This window comes from Arvicola amphibius, chromosome 8, assembly GCF_903992535.2.
Source record: "Arvicola amphibius chromosome 8, mArvAmp1.2, whole genome shotgun sequence".
NCBI lineage: Eukaryota > Metazoa > Chordata > Mammalia > Rodentia > Cricetidae > Arvicola > Arvicola amphibius.
The window spans coordinates 56809606-56829544 of NC_052054.1; the positions used below are offsets into that span (position 1 = coordinate 56809606).

At 46.1% G+C, this 19939-nt stretch overlaps 1 protein-coding gene across 3 annotated transcripts in view; it reads left to right on the plus strand.

Moving 5' to 3' along the window:
* The window catches only part of Bves (blood vessel epicardial substance), a 32461-nt gene extending 13497 nt beyond the window's left edge, over positions 1-18964 (plus strand). For all 3 annotated transcript variants that reach the window (XM_038340049.1, XM_038340048.1, XM_038340050.1), the window contains exons 6-8: positions 1927-2094; positions 2962-3103; positions 18439-18964. In XM_038340049.1, coding sequence (XP_038195977.1) covers positions 1927-2094; positions 2962-3103; positions 18439-18563 — 435 coding nt within the window. In that variant the 3' untranslated portion in view covers positions 18564-18964. The remainder of the gene's footprint in view (positions 1-1926; positions 2095-2961; positions 3104-18438) is intronic.
* Positions 18965-19939: the final 975 nt, after the last annotated feature.

Consider the following 19939-nt stretch of genomic DNA (forward strand, 5'->3'; position numbering starts at 1 on the left):
AGGGTTAACAGCATCTGGGGCCACACCCAGCTTTGTATGTAGACATTAGGGTTTGAACTCTGTTTTTATGCCTAATTGGTAAGCACTCCTACCACAGAGCATGTCTCCACTTCCCCATCTACGTGTGTTAGACAGCATCTTACTGTGGAGCTCAGCCTGGCCCAGCACTCACTGTGCAGCCCAGGCTGGCTCCAAATGTATTATCCTGCTTTAGCCTCTTGAGTGTTAGGATTCCAGGCATAGGATACCGTGCCTGGCCCTTCTTGAATCTTGTCTTTTTAAAAATTTTGTATGCATGTATGTCTGTATCTGTGTGCACATTCATATGTGAGTGCTCATGAAAGAGGAGGGCATCAAACACCCCAGAACTGAAGTCACAGATGTGGGTCATGGGAACTGAACTCAGGTCCTTTCTTACGCACTAAGGCATCTCTTCAGCCCTGGATCTTGTCTTTCTTATTCACCATTGTAACTTGATGGTATTTTGCAGGAAGTGTCTTTGTTATAGTGTATATTGATAAAGGGTGTCCCTTGGCATTTCGTGGAGTCTTAAGCTGCATTTCTTAAATCCAGATGTTCTTGGTTTTCATGAAGCCTCTTATGATGTAATAAATGCAAACTTTATTTTTCTGGGACCATTGTTACTTTTGGAAGTAGCTAATTATTCTGATTTTCCAAAGCTCCAACTTCAGCCTTTTGGTATAAGGGTCCTGCGAAGCTAGGAGATTTCTATTTTTCCTCTCTTGGTAGACCTGAATTCTCCTTTGACATCTGAAATGAAAGCTCTTTCGGAAATATTTGTTCTGAGGCTCAGATAAGACTTCTTGTCAATTTAATTAGCTTTTTTTTTTTTTTTTACCAATCTCCAGCTGGGCCAGGCTGATCTCATGCTGGGATGTAAAATGGACTTTACTATCCAGTGTCTGCTTGTGTCAACTCCTTTCTGTGAGTGTGGGTAGGCCACCACTCTTTGATGAAGCCAGGCATTCAGACCTCAATACACATGGTCCCCATCACCGGTGTGATCAGGAGTCCACACCTATATGTCAGCAGATGAGCTTGACCTCTAGGATATGAGTGTCATCATGAGGGAAGAGAAAGCAGACTGAGTATTTGCATGGGAGGAAGGGCTTCTAGCTCCTGAGCCCTGAGAACATGGAGAGGGGGTTAGAGAATTGCTTGAGCTCTCTAGTACTATGATAGTGTCCACCCCTGCTTTCCCGTATTTCACTGCTTACATGAGAGGGAATGGTTTCTCAGCTCTGGGCTCGTTTGAGAACCTAGTTCAATAGGCTGCCTTGGAGCTAGCCTTGAAACCCGTAGCAAAAGGTCCCTCACCCCTTGTTCTCATCAGTAGCTTACCTGAACCTTGGAATTGTCCTCAGTGTATGTTTATAAGTCATTTGGGTGAAGAGTTTTTCATATCTTTACAGATTTAATCTCAAGTGCTGGTGGTGTAGATCAGTGGTAGGCAACTAGCTCAGTGGTGGAATATTTATGATTTGAGTCCCAGAACGAAATGCGCGCACACACACACACACACACACACACACACACACACACAGTCTCTCTCCTGAGTTCATTTGCATGAATGTTTGTCTTTAAACTTCATTGTAAGCAACAGCAGGTAAAGAGATATTTTACCATAAATAATATATCCCATTGCAATGCCCACTGCAGTACTGACATGATGGTCATTCTTGTGTCCTGAGACAGCACAAACCAAAAAAATAAAACTCAGAGAAGTTGCCTGGATGGAGTCTACTGATTGAGTATCTTTAAACATATTTCTGTGTAGTGTGTTAGGTTAGAACTAATTTGATAAAGGTATCAATGATAGTGTCTGCTGGTGTTCTGTCAATTTAATAAGTTCATAATTCATATATGTAGATGTGCTTTTTGCTAGTGTGTTGGTTGTCTCAACAGGTCACCATTGTTGCAGATGATAACTGCAGGTTCTTATGCTGGTCGAGAGAAAGACTGACTTACTTTCTGGAGTCCGAGCCTTTCCTCTATGAGATCTTTAGGTATCTTATAGGAAAAGACATAACAAACAAGCTCTACTCACTGAACGATCCTACCTTAAATGATAAAGTAAGTGCTTTTCTGATTCTTTTGGTCAAATAAATATGTGTGCTTTCTGGAATTCTCATTAAATACTTATAAACTTCAGAGGAGATAGTTGTAATGGAGAGACCCTTTAGCAAGGTTTTTTTTTTTTTTTTTTTAAGGCAAGGAAATACTTTGTAATTATTCCCATTGCCGTAGCTTGGCCTGTTAAGGACAAAATTTATGGGATGGAGAACTGTCCTTCCCAGAAGTCTTCTAAGCAGACTAAGGAGGATGGGAGGGAGTGGGCTTGGAGAAGGGGTGGAAAGGCAGAGCTACAAGAAGACTAGCCATTGGCATTTAACCTTGGTGTCCTCTCCATCTCCCTGATCCAGAGACCAGAGAAAATGGGCCTTCAGAGCTTTAGGCAGTATAGTTTTCTACATTTGTTTAGAAAGGAATTAAAGTACTTACAGATGAGACCTTTGCAAACATTCTTCCTGTGGCACATGTTGCCTACCGGGAACACTGAATTTGCTGCTCCTCTTACGCCACCATGTCCAGGTGCTTCTCACTGTAGGTTAGGGCAGGGCTGAGGCACAGCAGTGGGGGGGGTGGGAATGCTTGCCTATTGTCTGTGAGGCCTTGGTTTTGATCCCTAGCACCACCAAAAAGAAAACGTTGTGCTTACTATTATAGATTGCTAAGTAGATTATTTGTATTTATAAGTTTTAGAATAATGTATTTAAAGTTACAGCTAATAATAACCACAATAGACATTTATAGAGCACTTACCACTTTTTTTGTTTTAGTTCTAACTTATATCAAGGGAACATACCTGTCCCTTACAGGGAATGTATGTATGAGTCAGCGGCTGTAAACCTCAGGCCATGTGGTAACTTTGCTTTGTAGAAAGTTAAGAAATTGGAGCCCCAGATGAGCCTGTGCACACAGATCTCCATGCTGGAGATGAGGAACAGCATCGCTAGCTCCAGTGATGGCGAGGAAGGCCTCCACCACTTCCTGCGGAGCTCCTCCAGCACATCTTCTCTCCGTGAGTCCCCCAACCCTGACTCTCCACTGCTCTGGTGTACGTCACCACAACACACACACAGACATCGTGCGTGATGAGTAACGGCTTCATAGCCTTGAGGAATTACTGCCCTGTGTTTGATATAATCCAAAGTCCAGCCCTAGAGCTCTTGTTTCTGCTTCTGAAACAGTTCCCTTCTTTTGCCGTGTTTGGCTTGCATTCTGGCCCAATGACAAGGTGTACAAGGGTCCATGTGGTTGGGTGGCTGCTTGGCATTGTGTGGTTCTCATGGCTGTAGCTCTGGTGAAAGACAGACATGGCAGTGTGTGCATTTATGAGCAGCTAGCTGCTGGCTGCTCATCCCAGTGTGTACCTGAGACTTAGAAAGTTAGCAGGCCTCAGGGTGCTCTTGAAGATGACCACTCAGCACCTATGTGAGTTACATCCACACACCACTAACAAGTAGGTTCTCAAGACTCTCCTATATGCTTTATACCTGTATAGATGACACAAGTCACACAGATGGTCAAAATTACTAAAATGAGAGAGACTAAATTATTTTAAGAATTCACTGCTTGAAATTTAAGAATTAGTTTGAAAGTAGGAGAGCTTTGAATCAGTTGATATGTAACTGTGTAGAAGCAGGTGAATTCTTCCATTACATAACTTAAAACTATTCAGCTGTCCCTCCATGCTTTCTAAGCAAAGACGCCAAAATTCAGACACTCATGCACCAATGTCTGTGTAAGTGACCATATGACTGCATGCTCTACACGAACAGGATTATCATTCTAAGTATTGCACCACAAGAAGAGGTTGGAATTTACAAGTTGTATAATTGGCATTTGGGAGAGGCAGAACTTTGCATCTTCCTTCTAGGGTTTTCTTTTGGGTTGACCTGAGAATTAAACTGACCTAAGGCAGATAGATTAACAAGAAAAAAAGCCATACACATTAATCATAGAAATTTTAGGTGGCATGGGAAGACCCAAAGAAACAGGTAGGGTAAGATGCTTGTATGTGCCAATTGGAAGAAAGGTAGTTGGGTGGTAAAGCAACTGAGTTCGGGGAAGAGTTAAACATAGTAGCTATTTATATGAGGCTTGCACAGAATCCTGGCCCAGCATTCTGTCTTTGATTAGGAATGCTGCTTTCCTTCTAGAATAGGAACCGCCCTTTTTCCCTAAGAACTTGTCGGCTTGTCAGAAACGGTAAAGGACAGTGAGCTGTTTAAGGTGTTTTTTAAACCCCAAACAGTCAATATACCATGCACAGACAGCTTTGACTCCTTTAGTTAGAAGCTTATAAGCCAAAGTCTAGATAGAAATGTGCCACAGACCTAAAGGGGACTTCAAGGGCAACACACTTGAGAAATTAAAGATGGCCGTGTTGTATTCCAGTGCAGCTTAGTTTAGTGTCAAATGAGGCTCGTGAGAGGCTGGGTGTTCCTTATGCCAGGCCCTCCCTAGTCCAGGAGCTGGCCAGGGAAGCATTTGTAGAGCAGGTGCCATGACTGTGGCAGGGGGAGAACATCAGTACCGCAGGCACCTGTGAGTCATAAAGCTCCACCCCAGAGTGGCAGGTGCATGTTCCCTTGACAGTGGATACCATTCAGCCAGCACAGCCCCTGTGGGCAGGTCATCGAATCCTGCCATGGAGAAGGGCTGCTAAGAGTGGGAGATCAGGTCCTTTGACAGTGACCTGATCTAGCTCAGTGGCAGTTAACGGTACAGATGAGGGAGTTGACGGTATTCAATGCTTTGCTTGTCTCAGTTCTAGAGCAGTGCATGCTAGGATGCAGATTTAGGGCTCCACTCCAACTATAAAACTCAGACTTGTAAGATAAAATTGATCCTCAGCAAAGACTACTGCCCTTTGGAAAAGAAAAGGGGCATGGGATTTGTTGAAGGCCAACTGCCAAGGAGACAGGACACAATCCCAGCTGTCTCCTGACCAGCTAGCTACCTGGCAAAGGAATTTAAGCAACTGGACTAAGACAAGATGGGGAGCTCATGATTGTCACTGTGAGTCTTGATGGGGTGGTTGGCCACTGGAAGCTGGTCCAGGTAAACCGTAGATGATTCAGAGCGGTCGGCCAGTTCTTGAGTCTAAGCATCATCTGTGAAACCATTCTCCTTCCTCTCTGCTTCTCAAAAGTTGGTTCTGTGAGGCTGTCATTGTCTTTCAGGTCTGTCCCAAGGTCCTGATCAATAGTTTGAATAGCTTTCAGATACAGGAAAGTTGCTATTTTCAGACAGGCTCAGTTTCAAACATACTTCTTGTGCTTTGTGATTGCTAGGTCTGAATCAGCCAGAGCAGTTACTATGCCAACCAGCAGGTGTGTGTGTGTGTGTGTGTGTGTGTGTGTACACGCACGTGTGCACATGCATGTGTGCACATATGCTCATGTGAGCATGCACATATGTGCAATGTTGAGGACCAGCCTCAACAAAAGTACTTCTTATCAGGGTAGGGTATATTATTTCTAAAGATCTTGGCAGGGATGCCATGTAACACCACAAGCATTGCAGCATCTGTGTTACACAGCAGATACGCAGTTAGACACAAATGCCGTTTACAAAGAGGTGAAGAGAAATGAACTGTTTCAATGAAATTACTGCCACTCTCCCTTCTTATACTATGCTCTCTTTATATGTGTCTCAGTGCCAGAGTCACAGCAAGATCTGTACTCTCTACCACAAAGACTCCATCCATGTCCTGCTTCAAACTGTCACTCAAAGGGGAAAAAGGCATTGAGATAGCCTGAGAAAGTTCAGTCCTGTTGTTATTCAGTAGCTCGTAATCCCCTTAACTGTTTTGACTCTCCTGTTGCTTCATTTGCCATGTTTCAAGTTTTCATGTGTAACTGTGAGACAGAAAAGAGGGGTTAAGTTAGCCACAGTGTGTAAGTGGACATAATATTGTCACATCTGTATGAACTGGCTTCTCTCTGCTAACTGGTCAGTGTTGCTTCGTCATAAGGGAAACTTGCCGTGATGTCTTCTGACTTCAGCTCCCTACAGTCAGGTCCGAGATGCTTCGTCTTCCTCTTGTCTCTCACACAGATTGATTGTATCTGGTACTTCTGTCACTGGTAAGTGTGGCCAAGCATAGATGTTGTCATGGCAACAAGAGAGCCTGTTTCATTTCTCTGAATGTGGAAGAATTTTGTTTTAACTTAATTGGAATTAAATAACAGTTGCTTTGTTTCTCTAATTCTCAAACCATGAGATAATTTAGATATCATCATTTGGGGCTCATCTTTGAATGAGTTTGTTCCTTTAAACCATTTTCCTGAGACAGAATTAATATTTATGATAGTATTACAGATATTTTGAAATAAGAGATTTCTTACTGAGGAAAAGGCTTTGTTTAGTGTCAGGGTGTTGCCATAGGCAAGGTAACCCATGAGTGAGTTGTGCAGACATGCATGGTTCCCATTCGTTAGTATTCTCATATGCAGAGGCTCGCCACAGGCCTGTCACTACAGCCTTCTCTTAGGTAGCTTGTGAATTTATTACCTGGAAAGGTACAAAAGCCAGTGCAGCATTCTTAGTTTCAAGGCTGGCTTCATGAAATAATCTGTCCAACTCAATTTGTATCCATGCCCGCTAAGAACAAGAGCAGACTTATAAGCAGGGGCTTCGTGAATCACAGAGACAGAGCAGATGCAACCAGTCAGGGGGATTGGAGGAAGAGCTGATGGGCAGTTCTCAGTCACTGGATGGTTGGAGGAGCAGTGCCTGATCATAGACAGGAAGGTGCAGCTCGAGAGGGTAAATCACCTCGCCACGGTCTTGCGCTGCTTCTCTTCCCACAGTCACCTGATCAGCCTGAGCATAAACTTCCACCTCCTGGGGAGCCCCTACCTGCTGCGTCAGATGACATATTGTGATCATTATTTATCTATGCTGTTTAATCCTCACATGCTCTGAGAAAGTGTCCGTTGGCACTTTAGGATGAAGACGTGTGATATGTACCTCTTCTGCCTGGTTCTCGGCCAGCAGGGGCTGTGGTGTGGCCCCAAGAACCCTACCTCCTCAATGCCATGGAAGACACTGTCCCACACAGCATCTTCTCATCTCGTAGGATGCCAGTAATAGGATTTCATATGGCTAGACATATTTAATCTTTTTAATGAAAGTGTTTAAAAGAGTGATGGAGAGATGTTTCAGTTGGTGACATGCCTATGGCAGGCATGAGGTCCTGAGACTGGTCCTCATCAGACACATAAAAAAACCTGCTTTGGCAGCAAGCATCCATCACCCTGGAGAGAAACTCTAGTGATAAAAAGTTGATCTCATCCACTTTTATTTTAGCTCTCCTCCCAAATAGCAGTTGTTCAGAGTGCTCAGTAATGTGCGGTTACTTATGGCTTAGTCATCTAAACCCTCTTCTGACCTAGTTTGGCTCTCTGCTAACTCCCCTTCCTCTTTCTGCTCAGCTTGGTCATGTCACTAGTTTTCATTGTTTGGTGTTCACCTTTAGAACATCACTTCACGTTCATTCAAACTTCCCTTCCTTTTCTCTCTTCATATTTAAAAACATGCAAACATTGGCATCCCTACTTTTGTGGTTTGAATACAAAATGTATCCCAGAGATTCGGGTGTCTGAACATGTGGTCCCTAGCAGGTGCTCAGATATGGAAGGTTGTAGAAACTGTAGATCTAGGGCCTCTCTGGAGGAGGTGTGTCGGTGGAGATAGGTCTTGAGACTCTAGTTCAGTCCCATTTCCTGTCTTCTCTCTGCTTCCTGATTTGGAACACAGTGTGACCAGCAGCCTCATGCTCCTGCCACTGTGCTATCTGCACCACAGTGGATTGTGTCCCTTCCTAACCAGGAGCCAAAGTAAGCCCTTCTCTATAGTGGCGTTTCATCTCTACTTTAACAAATAAAGCTCACCTGAAGATCAGAGAGTAAAACAGCCCCACTGCTCAGCCTTACAGACCAGCCAGTGGTAATGCACATCTTTAATCCCAGTAGCCACACTAGTTGCCACAGAAACTGGGCGGTTCATGCCTTCAATCCCATAATCCCAACCCTAGAGAGGATTATAAAACAGGAGGAGACAGCTTTCAGACACAGTCTCATTCTGAGATTCCTGGAGTGGTGTGGGACAATGGTCTGTATTCTGTCAATTATATTTTAAAGAAATGCTGATTGGCCAGAAGCCAGGCAGGAAGTATAGGTGGGACAACCAGACAGGAAGTAGAAGCGGGAAATGAAAACAGTAGAATTCTGGGAAGAGGAAAGCTTGGTTTGTAGTCCTGGTCCTGCCACAGAAGAAGCAAGATGTGACTGCCCCGCCAAATAAGGTATCGAGCCACGTGGCTAACATAGACAAGAATAATGGGCTAATATAAGTTATAAGAGTTAATAAGAAGCTTAAGCTAATGGGCCAATCGGTTTGTAACTAATGTAGACCTCTATGTGATTTCTTTGGGACTTAACGACTGCGGGAACCGGGCAGGACAGGAAACTCAGTCAACACTGGAGACAGGATCATCATTTTTGGACTGAGGTTGAGGTAAGAGCCAGTGGCTGTCAGTTTTGTTTTTTGAATCCTCAGGTTGAACTCCATTTTTCTCTGAGTTTTTGTTAATCATACATCACTTCTCTCCATGTGCTTTTGTCATGGATTTCTGACACAGCCACCCTTCCTAGTCCTCTCCTTTCGGAATGTTGTGGTTCTCATTTTATCCTGAAGCTGTCATGGTTATTGCGCATTCTCTTTGACAACTACATCTCCCCACTTTGGAACACTGACACTATGGCTGATGCAGATCCAGGCAGTAGGTTCTTTCTCCATTTATCTGCAGTTTGGGTCATGAATGTTGAAGGACACTGTTCCTAATATTAAGTACAAATGTATTATTTTCCTTTTGTACATAACGTAAAAGTTATTCTATAAGCTTGAAAACATCTGGATAGTTGTTTAAGTTGGATAGGACTTGTGGGGGGGGAGAGTTGTTTGTTTTGAGACAGGGTCTCACATCGCCCACCCTGGCCTTAGACTCTTTATGTATATGGAGTTGACCTCTTGATCTCCTTCCTCTGCCTCTCAAGTGCTGGCAATGCAGGCATGTGTTATCTAAGATTTATTTTTGATTGACATGTAACAGCTTTCCATGTTCATGGGCAGTGTGATGCTTTGATACATTTGAACAATGCGTCACAACTTTCACCATAATTCGACAGTTCCCAGCCTGTGGCTCACAACACCTTTGGGGTTGCATAGCAAATATCCTGCATATCAGATATTTACATTACGATTCCTAACACCTGCAAAGTTACAGTTATGAAGTAGCAATGAAATAAGGTTATGGTTGGGGGTCAGCACAGCATGAGAAACTGTATTAAAGGGTTGCAGCCTTAGGGAGGTGAGAACACTGCCTTAAGTATTTACCTTGTGTTTGTGTTAGGAACCTCTGAATCCTCTCTTCTGGCTTCTTTGAACTATGCAGTACATAGTAACTGTAGTTGCTCTGCTGTGCGGGAGCATCAGAAGCTCATCCTGCCTCCCTGCCCCTGCCGGACTCCAGCTCACTTGGCACCTTGACTCTGAAGTACTTGTGTTGCCTTTCTTTCCTGAGGGTGTTAGCAGGGATGTGAGGGTCAGCCTGAGCCGCGGAGGTAACAAGCTAGGCTTACATGCCTGTCCTCTAGGCCAGTTAGAGACAATACTGAAAAGTAGAGAAGGTTTCCTCAGTGTGTCCCCATTGGGAAGAGCAGGAAAGTGGGCCAAAGACACACATCCCTTCCAGCCACCTGGCAGGAGGTTTAGTTTAAAGAGAGGACAAGAGGTATGCATAGGTATGTTCAGGTCAAAGGGTGTGACCATCACCGTTGTCCTTGCTCCAGTTTCTCCTGCAGTTGTCCATGTGTGAAATCTCTTTCCTCTCTTTTCCCAGCATGCAGCCTCTGAGAACATTCCAGTTTCTCAGGGTCCATTGTCTCCATGGTCTGTCAGCCAAAGGGGAGGGCACAAGTGTCTCTTCTGGGCCTCTTCCTCCGGCCTGGCTTATGCGTCTCGTCTCACAGCCTCTGGGTGGGAGCCATGCTAATGTGGCGGTTCTGTGCCCTGTACCCTCGGGCCCACCTTTTCATCCTGTTAGCCCCACTCTCCCCAGTTAGCCACTGCCATGCCCTTGTCCTCAGCGACCTTGTCACAGAACCTGCCTCCAGCCTCCTCTAGCACAGGCTGTGCTCAGAGCTGTGGCAGGACTGTCATCGTGGAGCCTGCCCTCTCTGTCCTCCTGACTGATCTGTTGCCTCCTCCTCAGCTTCCTCCTCATAGGCAGACAGGGGCCATCGGATTCCTGCTGCTCACCCCAGGTGCCATGTGGCCGAGACCTCACCACCCTCTCAGCTGCTCAGGGAATAACGTGAGAAGAACCCTGTGGGCCACAGGAAGTTTTCCCGAGAGCCACCAGCCTGCACTGTCCGAGCTACTGTCTCCTACTCTTGGCTTTAGTTCCCTGGTGCTGGTGTTGAATTGTTTGAGGGAAAATTGGGTGTAAAGGCCACAACTAAACTTCAATCTTATTGTCCATAAAACTTCAATTCAAACTCAGTTTCCTCAGTCAAGAAAAATGTGTGGGGCTAAGAATATAACCTCAGCGGTAGAGCACTTGTCTAGATCAGACCCTGGGTTTGATCCCTAGCCTAAGGAGGGAGGGAGGGAAGGAAGGGGAGACAGAAAGGGTAGGGGAAGAGGAGGCAGGAGAAAAAGGGAAGCAGTTCCTGTGTAATAATAATAGAGGCAGGAAATGGATGATAATTCTTAGAAAAAAGTATTTAAGTCCTTCTCATCACTATTCATCAAAAATTGTATAATCTTATTAGAGTCCTAACCCTTGTAAAGTTTTTAATTACTTTACTTGCTAAAGCAGTTAGCCAGGTGGTTAAACATAATAGTATTTTGAAAAAAAAAAATGAAGTAAAAAGCCGTGAAAGTCAACAAGGGAAGGGAAAGACCTCAGGGCACCAGACAGACCACAAAAGTGTTATGCCTTAAAACAACTCTGTTTCTCAAGTCAAGAGGGGACACCAGACAAACTTCTATTGCAAAGTGTAACTTCCTTGCAGCTCAGACTTAAGGCCACTTCCTCAAGCTGGGCAGCAGGCCTGACCTTCTGCTCTGGATCTAAAAAACGGCTAATCCTCTGTTCACCCTCGGTCCCAGGAAAGGCCCTCAGGGCCTGGTGTGATTAACTTAAGAGGCACAGAGTTCTGACACATGGGGTTTCCCACACTGACTCTTCATCCACTGTGTATCACATCTGATCCCTCTGGGGCATGCGTTATAAGACCCCCCCCCCCCCCGGCTCTACCCCCAGGCTCTAGGAAGACAGGAAAGGGTCTATGGAGGGCGGAGCCCATCTCCACAGCCTGTGTCTCTTTGTAGAGCAGGCAAGGACCCGTAGGGACGGACGCATTGGGACCTCACAGTGTGGCAGGCAGTAGCCACAGTCTCCGCAGCTCTGTTGAGGGAGGTTGCTGTCGTTGGAGTCCGGCACAAGAGAAGGTGCCCACTGTTGGGGACGGGGTGTGGCTGAGTCTCAGTCTTCCACATTTGCCATAGTCGTTCTTCTGCGCTGAGGAGAACAGCCCAGTGTGGCAGTTCTGTCCTGTCACCTGAGCGTCTGTGAACCTGGGGTCCAGCTCTGAAGAAGGCATGCTGCTCTAGTGGCACCTTCGCCTAAGCGGTATGCTTGTGGGAAGGGTGTGGAATTCTGCCGACGGGGACTTTGGCTGCTGGATGTAATGTGAAAGTAACTTCTCATGTAACTGTTCCACAGTTTTATACCCTGTCTGGGATGCAGTTCAGTTGGAGACTATTTATTTCATATACTTAGTTTTCTTTTTTTCCTTTTTATTGAGCTCTACATTTTTCTCTGCTCCCCTCCCTGCCTTTCCCCTCCCCTTCAACCCTCTCTCATGGTCCCCATGTTTCCAATTTACTCAGGAGATCTTGTCTTTTTCTACTTCCCATGTATATTAGATCCATGTATGTCTCTCTTAGGGTCTTCATCATTTTCCAGCTCTGGGATTGTGATTTGTAGGCTGAATTTCTTTGCTTTATGTTTAAAAAAAACACCTATGAGTGAGTACATGTGATAATTGCCTTTCTGGGTCTGGGTTGTCTCACTCAAAGTGATGTTTTCTGGCTCCATCTATTTTCCTGCAAAATTCAAGATGTCATTTTTTTCTGCTGTGTAGTACTCCATTGTGTAAATGTACCACATTTTCCTTATCCATTCTTCTTCATATACTTTCTATAAGAAACTGTTAACTGGTTGGAAGTGTCACCCCAGTCCCCTGGCACCCCTATATTCAAGAAGTCTGGGATGTTTGGTTGGAAGTGTCACCCCAGCCCCTGGTATCCATTCTAAAATGTTTGGGTGGAACTTTCCACCCCAAGCACCTTTCCCTGGGAGTTACTGCAGTCCAGACTCCACCTCCGAGAAAGCCCACCAAATGGTGACCTCCCCAGAGGGGGTCAAGACCACTCCCACAGGCTATTTAAACTACCTCCCAGAGAACAAACACGTGGTCTTCCCAGTTCTCCTTTCTCCTCTCACTGTCTTCCCAGAGGGCCACCCGGGAACACTGGCATCCATTAAACCTGGGCTTTTTCTAATTCCGTTTGATTTGGTCTGATTTGGATTATTGCTTTGGCGGAGAGGCTTATTGGGCCATAAAAACTTTACATTAACTAGTAACCATAGACTAGCAAATTAGAAGGTAATTTAATAGTAAAAATAATAATTATTATTATAATGATCTCTTTCTGACCACAATACATAGTTAAGCTGTCTCCCAACTATGAATGTAGTATAAATAAGAAAGTGTAAGGATCCGTTTCCTAAAAATTTAATGACTGTGAATGAATTATTTGCCCTCCCCCCGATTTGGAATAGAAAAACATTATAGAGATGCTGTGGACCTCAGAGTAGCGTCCTGAAGGATGCAGATATGGGGGAATGCTCTTGAACGAGGAGAAGCCCCGTTTCCCCCTCAACTTCTCGTGCTTTCACATGTATGTGAGGTGGGCAGGACTTCTGGACAAATGCCTGCAGCTGCCCCAGTACATAGACTTGATACAAAACTGGGCACGCTGGTGGAAGAACGCATTATGGCTCAGCTGTGTAACTGTACTATAGTTCCCTTGAAGTGTGTGGTTTTCCCTCATGGTTTGGATAATACTCCAAAGTGGTTCTTGATTGAAGGGGCGAGGAAGTGATTTACAGCCGTGTGATAATGGTATTGAATCTATTCTATCCTGGATGACGCCCAGTGGCTCAGAGAGTTCATCTAGAGACCAGGTGACCTCCCTCTTCAAAGGCAGCCTTCCTGCAAGTGTTAACAGTAGTAGGTTCCTAGGCCAGGCCAGGTGACCCTGTCAGATTGTTGGCTGTGACATGTGCTCTAAGCCACAGTGGCATGGGAAACCTGGGCTAACTGAAATGCTTGCCAAGACTGGGTACTCTGTGGCTTTGATTCCTAGCCAAGAGCCAGGCAGCCAAGTGGCCTTGGGTAGTTGCTGACGGCAGTAATTGGCTCATTCCTCTCCTGTGCTTGTCGGCCCTGGCGGAGACATGATAGAGGAGCAGCATTGCTGGAGGGCTGAGCCATGGGAGCGAGCAAACTTGGCTACAGGGAGGACAAGTACATTGCTATTCTTAGCATTTTGTACACACGTTGAACCCCGCCAGGCTGTCAGGGCGCCTGGTTTGTCCTTCTAGGATGTCTGTCCAAAGACTCCCTCCCTGGTAAGGATGGAGTCCTCAGCTGCCACCCCTTCTGTCTTTCTTGGGTTGTCTTCACAAGGATGAGGTAGAAACACTAGCATGGTGATGTTGCATCACCCTGAAAGGCAGTTTGAGTTCTGAGGAACAGATAAGTTAGATTCTCTTTGCGTGTATGAGGCCTGGGTGGCTGATCACTTCCTTACCAAGTATTCTAGGCTGACCTTGTACTCACCGCAATCTTCTGCCTTGGCCTCCCAGGTGCTGGAATTTTAGGCATGCAGCACCATGCCCAGCCCAGCCCCCAACCCCTTCCAGGCACTTGTTCTTGCTGAGAGGCCAGGAAAGCTTTAACAGTTGATGGTACTAAGCAGGCAGAGTTCTTGACCATGCGCCGAGAAGTGTGGTATTAGTATTCCAGCATCCATGAGGGCGAGGCCTAAGCCCCAGCCAGCTCTGAGAGCGAGGCCCTGAGCACCCGGCAGTGAGGGACAAGGTCATAAGTTACAACACAGACCGCATATGTAGTGTCAAGACTGGAGACTTAAGAAATGTTTTCAGAATTGAAATCCATGGGTGATGAGGGATGAGTCTCTGTGTCCTAGTGAGATCTCCCCAGCACAGGACTTACTAATTTCAAGGAAACCTGTGGTATCCACCAGCACTGGGGCTGGCCTTGGCTGGGATTCATTGTAAAGACTGTATTTCCTACAGTCTCAGCTTCATCTTCTGTTGACTGAGTTTTCTGTTCCACCCAGTTCCTGCAATCGTTAAGTCCCAAAGAAATCACACAGAGGTCTGTATTAATGATAAACTGATTGGCCCATTAGCTCAGGCTTCTTATTAACTCTTATAACTTATATTAATCCATTATTCTTATCTATGTTAGCCACATGGCTCGGTACCTTTTTCAGTGGGGCAATCACATCTTCCTTCTTCTGTGATTGGGACAGGACTGGGGAGGAGTGGTCTTCCTTCTTCCCAGAATTCTCCTGTTCTCATTGACCCGCCTCTCCTTCCTGTTTGGTTGTTCCACCTATACTTCCTGCCTGGCTACTGGCCAGTCAGCTTTTATTTAAAACATAATTGACAGAATATAAACAATTGTCCTGCACCAGTCTTCTGACGGTTTCTGTGAAATACTGCAGGGGAGGGAATCACCATACATTTAAGTAATTGTGAAGAGCCTGTCCTGACTGTACGGTCGGCTGGAGGAGAGAGGAGGTGGTGGGTAGAACTCTCAGTGACGCTTGTCTTCCAGTCAGGGAGAGGCTCCCATCAGCCCATAGTGTGATGCGGAACTGAGGTGAAGATGGTGGAAGGGAGGATCCTATTGGTTAAGTTTCAAACCCCCGACAAAGAGTTGAGGTGCCTATTTAACATGTCAAAGCAGATCTGGCTGCCAAGTTCTTCTAGCTTCCCTCGGGACCTACTCATCACACAGGTATGGCTGGCATACCCCACCCCTACCCTGAACTCTCCAGCCCAGGGGTTGGGCTGCCCTCACCCCAGATGCCCTTCTTTATATGATCCAGACATTTTGGTTAACAGCCCCTTTAGGGCCTCTGTTCTCCTGACTGCACTTGGTTCCCATCTCTCCCGTTTCCCTTCCAGTCCCTATCTCTCCACATGGCCCAGCTCAATCTGATCATGGCCACACTGGATTCTCCCTGATGTCCCTGTCCCTACCTCTACCCTTTTATCTACAGTAAACTTTCTCCTCCACCATAGCTAGGAACAGCCGTGTCCTTTCCTTTCCTTTTTATTTATTTTTTATGAAATACTGAAGAACTCTACAAAGAAAGGGTAAAAATTTCACTGGGGCGGGCATTCTAGGTAGAAAAGCAAGGAGAGAGAAGAGCGGCCTGGGATTGGGGAGCAGGGAGTTCCTAGTTTAGGCCTCTTTGGGGCCCTCCTTTGAGCCCCGAGTGCTGCCCAGAGGTTGTTGGTGCCCACTCCTCATCCTATTAGTGCTACACCATAAGTACTGCCGCTGTTTTCCCCAGGAAGATACCACAGGGACAGACTGAGACTTTCCCAGAAGAGCTGGAAGTTCTTAGAAGGTTTTCCATGACCACTTCCAGTTATACTGTAACAGTGGAAGTTATATATCTTTTCTCTCTGAAAATATGACAGCTACGGAGTTAAATAGCTGAGAGACTCACCCATTTGTACTCTAATGTAGAGCCCAATCTCCTAGACCAGAGACTTTCATCATTGTTTGATAAATGGCCTTGGAAACTCTAGATCAATTAGCCCCACTTCTTCTCTCCAAATGAAGTGGGTGTGTTTGTTACGTACCTACACAGCCGTGACTAGATGTTGTGTGATATTGATTGGGTGTAATGCTCTTAGGCATGCTGTCCTCAGGTTTATGAGATTGTGAATTCTCAGCCTGACTTAATATTTTATGAGATTCAATCATAACTAGAGGCTATGATTTGGAAGCCATGGCAAAGAGTCTTTGCTATACTCAAGGCAGTTGATAGAATCACAAACTGCTGTTTGAGCACAAACCCCATTTTTGGTGAGGTGGTAATGGATTTTGGTCAATTTTTTTTTTCATTTAGACCACTGACTTCCAAAGGTGTATTACTTAGTGTTCTCACAAACATTAGCAAGGTGGTCATCTATTTCCCATACTGATCTAAGAACTCAGAAACTGCATAAGCCTCCTGAGACCTTGCCAGGCAAGCACCATCCTTACCAGTTATATTCCACAGTGAAGGAGCCAGGCACGAAGAAGTGAAATGCCCTTTCCAGCCACACAGCTCTCAGGCAGAGTGGTGGGAATTCAAACCCTGACAGCATTTTCTGAGCTTGTCCGGTGTTAGCCACTGTATATGCAGCCTCTGTTGTTCGCAGAGCTGCATGTTGTGGATGAGTGCAGAGCACCTCCCCACCTTCCTCCTGGAGCAACCTGAGACATGCCTGCCATCCTTCTCCTCCTCGGTAGCTGCAGGTGGCCCCAGCGCTTGGCGTGCTGCTGTTCCTGACTCTCTTGTTAGCAAGTGTCAGTGTCCTTGTCTAACTTCAGTGTGACCATGTCTAAGGTCTGCGTCATGTTTAAGGTCTGTGTGTGCATCTTTGTTGTCGCCAAGTTTTTGGAGAGTTGAGTGGCATCCACTGTTCTTCCCCAGCACAGTTCAGCAGTAACTGAATGAATATGCCAGCCATGTGGCTAGGCACAAAGGGATGCATGGGCATAGAGAGGCTGGGGCAGGAGGAGACTCGTTTATGTATAGGATGGGCCTTGACCTTGACCGCAGTGATGGGAAAAGGAGAATTCGGGCTTATGTTTGTTTGATTGGATGTGAGACCCCCAGCCCTCTAACACCTCTTTATCCAAGGAGTCTGGGATGATTGGAAGCATCACCCCAGTCCCAGGCATCCAGCTTAAGCCTCCTCCCCCTGGGATATTTGGCTCTAAGCATCACCACAGCCCCTTCCCTGGGAATTACCTTGGCCCTGGAAAGCCTGCCAAGCTAAGTGCTGACACCTCCTCAGGGAGGGTCAGAACCACTCCCACAGGCTATTTAGGCGCACTGGAAAAAGGAACATGTGGGTTCCCAGGGTTTTTGCGTGGTCTCCCCCTCTCTCCCTCTCGTCATGCTGTCCCGGCCACCCGGGACATTTATTAAATGTGGGCATCTTTGACTTTTATCTAATCTGGTTTAGTTCTAAGTATTTGCGTTGGCAGAGAGGCTCCTCTTAAGATTTACCTAACAGTATCATCGTGTGACCAGGTCATCACACATCTTCAGATTTACTTTATAAAAACCTAGTTTGGGGCCAGCAAGGTGTCTCAGCAGGAAAAGGCACGTTTTCCAATCCTAACAACCTGAGTTCAATCCCTAGGACCCGTTGGAGGGTTCTAGGAGAGAGAACCCGCTCCTGAGGTTGTCCTCTGACTTCCTCTCTCGCCATGGCACAAATGCACAGACTTGTACGCACGCGCATGCACACACACAATACATAGAGTTAAAATCTTGACTTATTTTTAGTTGGTTTTTTATTTTTATCAGGCACGAGTTTATTCTAGGGTAAATGTAGCATGAGCTTTGGGTGAGGTGAGTGAGTGAGCCATCCCATTGGCCGACTAGCGTCCACAAAGACTCCATGGGTGCCCTTTCCCCAGGATTGTATTTCTCCCGCCTGACACTTTCTCTCCATGCTTACTCTTTCACTTCAGTCCCAGAGGTAGCTTAGCTTGTGGTGGCAGGAAATGTACTTTTAGGTTAAAGCTGTAGTTTGGAAACAGAACTTGTTAGGGCCATGAGTTAAACAACAACTTTCCCAGGCCAGTATTAGTTAGATGGAGTCCCCTGGAGGGTACTGATGCAGACGCTGAAGCAGACCATGGAGCAATGCCCCAGGAATCCTATGCATTTGTGGGGCTCATGCTATCCAAGCACATGCAGCAGGGTCTATTTGGGTGCTCTCTAGACTGAGAGTCTCACGCTTGACGTGGTTGCTCAGTGAGACACGCAAAGGTGCATTCCCAGAACGAGCTAAGAACGAGCTCTGCGTTCCCACGTGGTTTGACCTTCCAGATGTTGGGCACAATGTGCACTCAGCAGTTTGTTCTCTGTGCTTCTTTCCAGCTGTGTCCTCCCCGCAGCAGCGAGCGTCTGGCAAGATGAAGCCAATAGAGGAAGGTGTGGAAGATGATGACGAGGTCTTTGTACAGGTGTCTGCAGATCCACTTAGAGTCCATCAGTTGCACTGATGAGCCTTTAAGTGACCAAGATGGAAGCCATCCTGACAAGAAGTACCGTGACTTTTAGGTGGTTTGCTTCAGTCCTGCCAGATGGGAAGTGAGGGAGGGCCACAGTCGGAAATTGTGTCGCCTGCCCTGTCCGTTAGCTCCCTGAGTTAGCCGAGCCTTCTGACGAGGCCTTGCTCGATTTTGAGATATGTATTTTCTCAGTAGATATATTAATATTATTTTAATTAATCTTAGAGCTGTCAACACAAATGCCTTTTCACTTATTTTTCTAAGTGTGGCTCTTTTTTCTCACGTGTATCTTTTTCTCTATCATGGTAAATTTAGAACAAGTTGTTCTTTTGATCATTTTAACAATGTAAGTTGAAATTGAGGCTAACATAACATTAAAAATTTTACCTTTTGTTCAGTTGACTTTTTCATGCCAAATTTTAGAGAAAGTTTGCTTTGTCTGGTTCTGTTTCCTGCCCCGAGACCAGAAGTGCCCCACTACGCCATCCTGCTTGTTTGGGTTGCAGATCAGCTGGTAGTGACTGCCCTCATCTGAGCGTGCCTGAATGGCCCTCATCCCTGCCATTACCAGTGACTCGAAACGTGGGCCTGCAGTGCCAGGGAGTGTGAGCATTTCTGAGCTCAATGCCAGCTTGCAGCTGAACTCAACTTTCTGCCTTGTCATTTGGAGCCATCCTGGCCTCCTGCTCAGATGTGGGCAAGGCCTCATGCTAGACAAAGTAAGGGGAGATGGACTGAGCAATACATAGGCTGGGGTCACAGAACATCAGCTTTGCCCTTTAGTCTGTGTTTGTGAGCCCACATTGCTCCTCTGGAAGCGGATGCACTGAGCCAGACAGTGGTTCGCACCTGTACTGCCAGCATCTGGGAGGTTAAGGCAGAAAGACAGAGAGTTTGATGTCCACCTGGGGTCAACTAGTGAGACTTAGCCGCAAAACAACAGAACAGAGCTGTGAATGAAGCACAGCTGGGAAGGGAGCAGACAGTCCACCTGTGGCCACAGGCATCTAACCTGGGTATGCTGAGGGGGCCTCGATACAGATCTTTCCTTCCTGCTAGCCACATTCTTAAGGATGGCAGTAGACGTGGTTTTGCCCAAATCGTTCAGCTCATGCAGCAGTGGCACACAGGCCCTTAGCCAAGGCCGCTGGTTGGCTATACTAGTCAGGCTTGTTTTACCTGCTGAAACCAACTGGAGCCAGCTCCGTGTAATGAAAAGTTCTGAATGAATCCTCTTTAGGGGTGAACTAAGCCTAAACGAAAAGGCGGAATGACATCACTGAACAAGCTCTTAATTCTGGAAATCTGAAGACAGAGGTGAATCAGCCTTGACTGAGGCCGAGGCTGCAACCAGGGGACACTTTCTC